Source organism: Enoplosus armatus, chromosome 22 (assembly GCF_043641665.1).
Source record: "Enoplosus armatus isolate fEnoArm2 chromosome 22, fEnoArm2.hap1, whole genome shotgun sequence".
NCBI classification, from domain to species: Eukaryota; Metazoa; Chordata; class Actinopteri; order Centrarchiformes; family Enoplosidae; genus Enoplosus; species Enoplosus armatus.
This window is the reverse complement of record NC_092201.1, coordinates 11,619,790-11,629,780: the sequence shown is the minus strand read 5'-3', so window position 1 is coordinate 11,629,780 and position 9,991 is coordinate 11,619,790. Positions and strand designations below refer to the sequence as shown.

The 9,991-nt window shown below is 42.4% G+C and overlaps 1 protein-coding gene across 1 annotated transcript; it reads right to left on the bottom strand.

Moving 5' to 3' along the window:
- Nucleotides 1–1,058: 1,058 nt before the first annotated feature.
- Nucleotides 1,059–8,570, bottom strand: LOC139305407 (sodium- and chloride-dependent GABA transporter 2-like). Its single transcript, XM_070929377.1, has 15 exons — nt 8,564–8,570; nt 7,897–8,088; nt 6,638–6,772; nt 6,345–6,485; nt 6,179–6,266; nt 5,948–6,080; nt 5,622–5,756; nt 4,730–4,833; nt 3,876–4,000; nt 3,656–3,768; nt 3,302–3,439; nt 2,062–2,164; nt 1,815–1,915; nt 1,492–1,662; nt 1,059–1,208 (listed from the first exon to the last, which is right to left on the bottom strand). The coding sequence occupies exons 1-15, from the start codon at nt 8,568–8,570 to the stop codon at nt 1,059–1,061; spliced, it is 1,836 nt and encodes a 611-aa protein (XP_070785478.1).
- Nucleotides 8,571–9,991: the final 1,421 nt, after the last annotated feature.

Below are 9,991 nucleotides of genomic sequence, written 5' to 3'. Positions count from 1 at the left end.
AACTATCCCATGATCTAACCTGATTTTTCCTGATTAGAAATTCTGTCCTATTGTGAAACAGCAAAATGCATATATCCTGCATTTTGCAAAGGAACATTATGCAAACTAAGGTTTTGCAAACACCTGCTGCGCTCTATTCTCTTTGGACTTCCCTACAGAGAGATTAAATTACACTAATATAGAATAGCACTGGTAAAATAGTTCAAGACAACATGAAATTTTGCATGTTTATTTAAAAACATACTTACAAGATTCACATGTCTTTGTACAGTCATATTATGTTACAGTACAAAATATGAAACTACATTGTATATGTTATGTTAGTCCTACAGCTATCGCAGTGCTACAGTATATCATTTTCACATTATATCCTTTCATTACACAGCCTATTCATGTGAAACTTGCGCAACATTTTATTTCAATTCTTGTAAATACAAAAAGGAGAATTTCCCCAATCAGTTCTGATAATACAATATATGATACAAACATGGCCAAGTAGCTGTGAAGTGATGTCAGATACACAAGAACACTTCAAAAAGTAATTTACATGTAGCCCACTTTTCAGTGGTAACAAATGGTTAACCTGTTCTATAACTGATATTGCTGTCTTAGTGTCACATTCGCACAAAACTTCTGGTGGAACCTGTGTGTCTGTCTCTACAATTACCACCTTTGAATGAGATGGAATTGCCATTTACTTCTATTATAAATTTGTAACATTTTCCCAGAACAAGGCTGACTCATGAATTTCAGCTGACTTGAATTATTTCATTTACATAATCTGTGAAATGCACAGTTGAACAATATATGCCAATGTTTTGACTGTCTTTATCCTTCTTTTATCACTGCCATCCCTGAAATGTACAGGCGAAACCCAACACACTGTAGGCCTATTATCTCCTGAGTCCTCCGCATCTGTTATGTGTTAAAGTAGATGATGTGACACTTTATTGTATCTTTCCCTGCTGTGCTGTTTGGGATGGAGGCAAGGGCGCAGCAAGTCAAGGATGGAACCAAAACCCACAGTGTCTTTCCCATACACATCGTCACTGGGGCCCTCATAAGTTGGAGTCCTTCTCTGAGACAGGATAGTAGCCATTTCTAGTCACAGTGGCATCTCCCTCAGGAGCAAAGATGGCCAGTAACCTCTCCTGCTCCCTCTTGGTTTTGGGTAAGCTGTCAGATGGCGTGATGAGCAGCTGGATGCGCTGTAGAAAAATAAACCAATGTTAATGGGCTCCAGCCTTGACCATCTTTATTGAATGAGTTACCCAATGGGGTACATTGGAGCCAATGTAAGACCACAGACCAAAACTGGTACACAGATCCTTTAATTTCAGACAATAAATCACATTCTGGTAATCTCAGAATAGACTGAATTTAGCAGGTATGGGATGAACTTATTTTTAATAACAGCTCCTACCTTACTTTAGAACTTAAAACAGCTTTAAGGATCACAAAGAGCATAGTTCTGTAAGGATCAACACTTACCTCTCTGAGCGTCCCCTGGGTGGTGCTGATCTTGTACACCATCCAAAGCGGGATACAGACCATGGAGGAGAGAGCGAGCAGCCAGCCAATGACATAGCCCCACCATGGGTACACATACTCATTGTTGTACTTTAGGGGAGTGTATTTGATGAGGGAGAAGGCAAAGGTACCCTGGAGAGACAAGTAGACTCTAGTAAGTATTACTACTGGTGCAGAATGCATTTCTTTTGATTTCTGCAAGAGGAGAGAAGGCCTTGGCTGCTGTCAGAGTTTGTCATTTTTGGAAAGCCCTGATGCTACTTAATTAGTTTGTTGATACTCACGATGCACGTGGCTGGGGTGAAGAACAACCAACAGTACTTGATGTAAGGTCCTGGGCGGTAGCCAATCATGTCCTCAATGTTATCGTAAAAGCGGTCTGCACCTGGAAAAACACAGTAAAGACATTTCTCTCCACGCTGCGCCTTGAAAATTGTAGCTGAATAGGAATGTCTGTCAGTGATTAGGATAAATACATTTCACCATCATCACCAATGAGTGGAAAGTCTTTTATGTTTGAGGACAGCTTACCATAGATCCACGCAATGCAGACCGTCTCAAAGATGGACATGAAGAGGAGACACATGCCACTGGCTGCATAGTAATCAAAAAGCTGGAAGACATACATGCCCCCCTACAAAGAGAGAGATATAAAGCCATAAAAGTCATCATTATAGGATAATTAACCTGCTACACTTAATCCATTGGTTTTCACACAAAGCAGAATGACAGTTGATTAAATAACCTAACAAACTAAATTGAAATTTAGTTCAATGCTCTGTGTGTTAAAAATCTACCTCCAGCCACACACACACCACAGGGAAATGTAAATATATAAAATCAGAAACAGGAAATAAACAACTCATTTGCAGCCATATAGCTATGGGACTTGATTTTTCTGACTTTGTATGTGATGAAAAAAAATCTGAAAATCTTTAACGTTTGACAGGCTTGAAACAAACAACTCGATATATCCAGAGTAAACTGAAGTGTCTGAGGTGTCTACATTCATGTGTTGTAGCTGCAGTCTGACTCGAGACACTGTTAGAGGGAGTTGATAAAGTGAAGGATGGGTGGAGTACATCATGTCTATGTTGACGGGGTAAAGCACCAAATTGATTACTATTCTTTGTGTGTTTTTTTAGCACATATACAATCTAGATTGTATTTTAAACACAGTATTTTTTTAAATAATGTGTAGCATCTACTGTAGTATTGAAAAGTATTCAACGTGGTTATTATACATGGTTTATAAAAAAAGCTGAAAATGCCGAATCCCAAAACTAGAGACTTCAGGCATGACTTTAGCGTTGCATAACAACACTTGAGACTTACCTGGGACATGCTGCATAAAACCTTTGACTTGCTTGTCCCTACAAAATGATGACTTGTTGACACCTCTGCAGAGCATTCATGTATCCAGCTGTGCAGAGGTGAAACCATGTCAACTATGTTGGACTGCGTAATAATTTATTTCAGCAGAACAAAGCATCAAAAAGCACCAGGTGCAACACCCACCCCAGCAACAGCCTGATTTGAGTGTATGTGTGTGTGTATGAAACTCATTTCATTAGTTTCCGTTTCAGTGGACATAGTTAATGACCCTGTTAGGAAAAATACAAAGAGGGAAAACACCTGAGGTAATAATATTTCAAGGTTAAAATTGTCATGCGATTGTTATGCGAGTTTATGCTCGCAGATCTTTGTCTCATGCATCTGTGTACGTGGTTTGCATCTGTGTGTGTGTGGTCCCAGAGTGTGAGCCCCCTACCTCCATCAGCATGATGAGGCCCATGAAGAAGGAGAAGAGGCTAACAGCTAACAGGAAGAGCTCTCTGCGGTTTTTGCGTCGGAACACAGCAGGGTACATGTCGACCACCGCCGTCACAAGGCTCTCCACACACACAAACTGACAGGAGATGTGAGGAAAGGGGGGGGGGGGGGGGGGGTAAGCACAGAAAAATGAATCAAAGGAAAGGCTTGCCCTGCTGACTCAGTTTACATTAAAAACACTACAAATGCAAAATAAGAGGAAGGATGGAAGTTTTGAATTATTCTAAAATGTCAATATCATTGTGGAAAACAAACAGTGCTAATGAACTTGAGGTAGCAAGGGACTCTCTACCTGGCTGTCGAGCCCCAGAAAAACAATCATAATGAAGAAGAGGGCGGCCCACAGAGGAGAGAAAGGCATCATGCTCACAGCGCGGGGGTAAGCTATGAATGCCAGGCCAGGACCTACGGGGACCAGTAAAGCAACGTAAAGTGATCAAACAAAGACTGGCCAGAGGATGATATAAACGAATTATTCTCTAGGCCTTGCGTGTAGTGTACGCAAGCCTCACCAGATTCTGCAACCTCTGAGATGGGAACATTCTGCTCAAAAGACATGAAGCCCAGGATGGAGAAGATGGCAAAGCCTGCCACGAAACTGGTGCCACTGTTCAGAAAGCACAGCGCCAGGCAGTCTCTGCAACACACAGCGCATTCTTCATAGTGATGCAACAAATGTACTGTAGGAGAAGTGCAGCGGTGGACAGCAACAAAATACATTAATCAAGTACTGTCCTGAAGTACAATTAGTATTTCCATTTTCTGCTACTTTATACTTCTACTGTAGTACAATTCAGAAGGAGGTATCGTACTTTTTACTGCATTATATTTATTTAATACCTTTAGTTATTTTGCAGGTTCAGATTAATAATACAAATGTAATCAACAAATAAATTATGATGTATTATTACAGGTTAAGCTAAAACTTTATCGATCCCCAGGGGATATTCACAGCTACTCAGCAGAATATAAAGTAATTCAAATTAGCTCCATAATTATAATCTTTTTTGAATGCATTACTTTTTTGTAACAGTGTCTCTACACTGCCGTATTACTACAGTACTTAATTACTTAAGTAAAAGTACTTCTTCCACCGCTGGAGAAGTGACTGGAAACTATGTTTCCCAGCATCATTAAGCGTCAGATTCACACAGATGATCACATAAATGACACCTGATGATGAGGGTAATGTTAATGATGATAAAGATGATGGCTGCTTTTAATCCAATTTCACGGACCAATCAGGACTTTAGATTAAAAGTGAGACTTTTTCCGTATTGGACCATGTAAACAAGTACTCCTATGCAAAGGAACTCCTGCGTATTTGAGCACGTAATCACGTAATGCATATAGATTGTTTACATACCTGTAGCAGTTATTGTTGTATTTGTTGTAGCTTCCCAGAGCAGTCAGCGACCCTAAACAGATGGCGTAGGAGAAGAAGATCTGGGTTCCAGCATCCATCCACACCTTACAGAACAAAATAATAATAAATAATGAGCCACTGAAACTAAAGTGATGCTAATCAATATATAACCAACATAGTGTACACATGATGTATATACACAAACATGCCATGCAGTGTTTAGACAGTCCAGAGGAATTCATGTGCTGAGTGTCAGCATAATCATTCACTTATGTAGTTGCACAGTAGAAGTCTGTTATTGGTCTTGTTTGTCTCAACACTGATTGACAAACCAAGTTTCCATAAATAAAGAGAGTATAGGATCTGTGACGGATGGCAGCAGCACATATTCTTCAGTAACTTATCCCCTATGAGATACAAAGAGATGACAAAAATAAAAAATAATAACAGAACAAGAGAAAAGCATGAAAGGTTAATCCAGGGACTCTAAGAGCTCTTCTGGTTGGACCTTTGCTAGTCTGAGACTCTCTTGTCCTCCCAGAGGGGGACAGCCTGGTTGTCTGACTGTCTGCAGCTCGGTCCTGGTAGAGCTTATGTTTACAGTCCCAGTGGTGTCTTGGCCCTGCGTTTGATCTCCGCAGCCCCTGCCTCTTTCATGGAGAGCAGATGGACCCAGCAGAAACTAGGCCCCCCAGCAGAGAGCCATGGGATACCTGCACCTGGTGCGCCCTCGCCCACAGGGACCACATCACTAAATCTTCCTCATTGGGAATATGTGGTTTTGTGTGTGAATAGCTTGAATGCTACCACCATGATAGATGCACATAGCAGACATCAATCAATAGATTCTCTGCATTTTCATTTGAAGGGTGTTTGTGGGACATCGTGGTACCTGTGGGTCCGCCAGTCGCCCCAGGTCTGGATAAAGGTAGAATTGGATGCCGATCCCAGCCCCAGGCAGGGTGATCCCTCTGATCAGCAGCACGATCAGCATCAGATAGGGGAAGGTCGCAGTGAAGTAGACCACCTATATAGATATACTGGAATGTTAAGTATGCAAACAGGGAACGCAGCAAAAAGAAGAAATAAATACCAGATGTCATCCTTAATGTGCCCGGGGTCTGTCTTTGGCAAAACAAAACAAACAGATAAAAAGGGTCACTTGTGCTCTGACAGAGGTGCAAATTAGGACAAGACTCTGAATCCCCCCTCACCCACCTTTCCTGTGGATTTCACCCCCTTCCAGATGCAGAAGTAGCACATGACCCAGGCAATGAACAGGCACAGGGCCAGGTCCCAGTTCAGAGAGCCCATGTGGTCAATGCCTGGGGAAATCCTCAGCGCTCGTCTCCTGCAGAGACAGGGACAAAACACAGAGATGATACATCGCTGTCATTTTCCTACAGTAACGTGTCACCAAGAGGAGGCAAGGTGGTCCGGAAAACTCACTCCCAGAACTCGATGACAGGAGAGGTAGAGTTCAGGTTGACTGTTTGGTTGACGGAGGTGTTTCTCCTCTGAAACTCCACGCAGTTTTCTGGGGGTGAAAAGAGCAAAATAAACGTGTCAAAAACATTAGAGGAACTTCTGATGTATCCTGAAGTGCGTGTGTTACCTGTATTCCATGTGTTGTTGCAGGACGACCAGGCCAGGTCCCAGGAGAAGGAGAAGGACAGGTAGAAAATCCCCCAGGCCAGAACAATGATGTAGTAGAAGTTCAACAGAGTCACTATCACCTGGGTGCCATAGCCAAGACCTGCAGAATAGATCAATGAAAATAATCAGTAACACAGTAACACAAAATTTATTTTGGATATCAGAAGATGTTGGAGAATTAGGTCCAAGGAATCAGCAAATTTTCAAAAGCAGGCTACTTCAGGGATGAGGTGATACACCCGGCCTACCTACCTTCAAACAAGGGACTAATTTTCCTCCAGCAGGTAATCCCCCCCTCGCTTGTGTACTGGCCCAGGGCCGTCTCCAGGAAGAAGACTGGGACACCACAGGTGAACAGGAAGATCAGGTAGGGAATGAGGAATGCACCTGAGTGGAGCGAGAGCAAATGATTGAGAGCTGTTTTACAGGCCATGTGATACTGAAAATGGTTGAAGCCTGTCCAAGGATGCATTAGGTAACAAGCGGTCACACATCTTCAATCTATTGCGATGCATAGACAGAGACACACATGCATTCTCACACATGCTAAGAGCTTCACATCCACCTGACTGCCACGTCTTTGGACTTTGGGGGAAATCAGAGCATCTATTGAGGAAACCAATGACGACATTGGGTCAGAGTCTCCTCCTTTCTTGGATTCCCCGTTACCTATTAATTTTTTTCCATCCTCTACGTAATATGCTGCAACTGTTTGCACCAGATCGCCTTTCAATAATTCCATCCAGATTAAGCTGGTTTGAACCAACCTGATCACAAACTGAACTGGTCGGAAGTTGTATTGTAACTCATGTACTGCGAGAAGACATGAGGAACGCTCTTTTCTTCAGATGCTAAATTTTGACCTGAGCCGCTGCCACTCTCTCTTTCCATCTTGTGTGTCTGACGCCCTGTCGGGGGGCCGAGGATGTTTGGCGTGCTCAGATTTCCGCCTCTCTGCGGGGACAGCTGCTGCGAGCGAGGAGGAACAACAGCTGCCTGACCTCCACGATCAGACCTGAACCCTGACCCTGCCACCCCACAGAGGGAGAGAAAGAGGGGGCGTCCAATTTAGCAGCTACACAAGCATGTCCAAAAGCAAATGGGATAAGGCTCCACTTCTGGTTGTTGTGAGCCCTTGAATACATCCATTTTTATGTCTTTCACCTGAGCTCAAGTGAGTGAGGTTGAATTTTGCCTCTGAAAAAAGTACTCAGGTGTTCTGTAAGGCCTTCTATGTGGTTTTTGTATGTATCTACTCTGATTTAAAACCCCAGTTTCATGTCTGTCAACAATTGTTTACTCATTCAGTGTATTTGAAAAAAATACTGCATGGTTGATTATTAGAAGTGCACTAGAGTTGTATTGAATTTTAAGCAGGAGCCCGACATACCAGTAATCTATGTGTGTTTGAGTATACCTTCCGTCAGTGCAATGAATTCACAGAAAGCTGCAGTGGAAAAGGGACATACATCTACTCCTTCCTCCATGCACTCAGCTCTTCTTCCACTCACCTCCTCCGTTCTTGTAGCAGAGGTAGGGGAAGCGCCACATGTTGCCTAGGCCGATGATGGAGCCGGCGACTGACAGTATGAACTCTAACTTGTTGCTCCACTGGCCACGCTCCTCCATCTTCTCCTCTGAGGGGGGCAGTGGCTCCTTGGCTTGGCTGGTGCCATTGGGGAGGCCTGCTTTGGCAGCGTCTCCTACAGACAGACAGAGAGAGGAGGAGGAGGAGGATTGTGGCAGGTTATAGAAGCTTGTTGGTGTTGTTTTCTCTGCTCTCAATAAGAGTCGAGATGCCCTTAAGCAGGAAGAATGTAGTTTTACTGTGCACCTATAAGATCTGAATGTTAAAACTGTATAGAAAAACTGTACTGAAGCCTGAACTGTATAAAACTGAAATGGAGCATGCATGCTCAGTCCTTTTTGTCTTTTACAAACAAGACTTTACCTGAAAACAGGAGAGATGAAAGAGATCAAATCTGAGCTTTGTTTATTATTATTATTATTATTATTATGAATTGTATCCATTTCAGTTAAGTCCAATGCAATCCTTATTCTTACCTTAAACAAAAAACAGACATCAAATTATTAAAGGAAATGACTCTAGGTCCATCAAAATGGGTCTGAAAATATCTAGATGATCAACTTGCGAAAAGGTTGAAAGTTACAGCTTACCTTTCATCACAGTGTCACAGTGATATTCTGTGTGTAACTCTCGTCTCAGGGCTGCAGCAGACTCTGGAGATTTATCTCTAAATGCTCAGGTTTTAGTATTTAACATGGCTGGAGTAAGGGGCGGGGGTTCATAATGCTGAACTTAGGCCGGCCTCCACGTTCTTTCCCCTTCGTCTGCCCCTTTCAGAGCAAAGTACATCACCTGCCGTGACTCCAGTTATAATAAGGTGCAACAGAGGAGACCAATGGGATGACAGGATGGTCAGTATTGTGTCAAGTTCTGCAGCAGTGGACCACCTCTGCTGCAGAAACTGTCGAAACATTTAAATTATTTAATTTGTCTCTCTTTGCACACTTCTAGGAAGTTCCTGCAAAAAGCATAAGCTGATATACATTCTTATCAAAGAGAAGCACCCTAATAATGAGGTTTAGATTTTGGGTTCCATGTATTTCAGTATTCATTATTGCAGTACATCCCAATTTCATGTCTGAGATTAAAGATTAACTCCATCAGCTATTTGATGGAAGGAGCAGATGCACACATTGTGTTCACATGATGTACAACAGGCTAAAAGAATAATCACAGAGAAATTGTTCAAATCAGAAGGAAGTCTGACAGAGAAATACAGCTGCATACCTGCTGCTGATTTAACACAGCAGTATTGTTATCTAGCTGATGGATGGAGGGAGAGAGGAAGCCATAAACTGTGTATCTTATGTTGCCAAATCAAAAGAAATTTGCAGAAACAAACAGACTTTATAAGCAGCACTGCAGTGATGATTATGAAAGGCTTCTGTGACCATTAAAACAATTGAAACTACAGTTTCAGTCATAAATTCCACTCAGAGTCGAACACAGCAAACAGCGGGTGATGAAGATGTAATGGCAGGAGATAACCCAGCAGACGTTAAGTAATCTGTTATGTACCATCACGGTTCATTTGGTTGATGTCTTGCAGCCCCTGGTGATCGCATATTTCTGACTCTCACGGTCAGAAAAGTGACAGAGGTCAGTCACAAAAGCAGCTGAGGTCAGTTCACACCGGATTTGACTTGGCTGAGTTAGAAGTTGACATCAGCACCCCCACCCCCTCCCAAGCCCCCACCCACAACCCTCCCCTCTTTCTTTTGCAAACAGTTGCATTCCTGTAAATTCAGATATTCATGTGTAAATACGATATATATATTTTTTTTTTACACAGAGAAGACGGAGGCACCATGTTGAAAAATTAGAAAAATCTGAAAATAAGTGGAAATAAATTTAAAAGGGAAAACAAATGCAGGAAAAAAAACACATGTAACATGGAATTCAACATGCGGCTCCTCATACCAGAGCCCCACAGCATGCTTCCACATCTCTCCTCTAATTGGGCTTAATGAGTAACACAGGAAATGTGAGGCTTAACTTACAACCTCTCAATGGCAAGG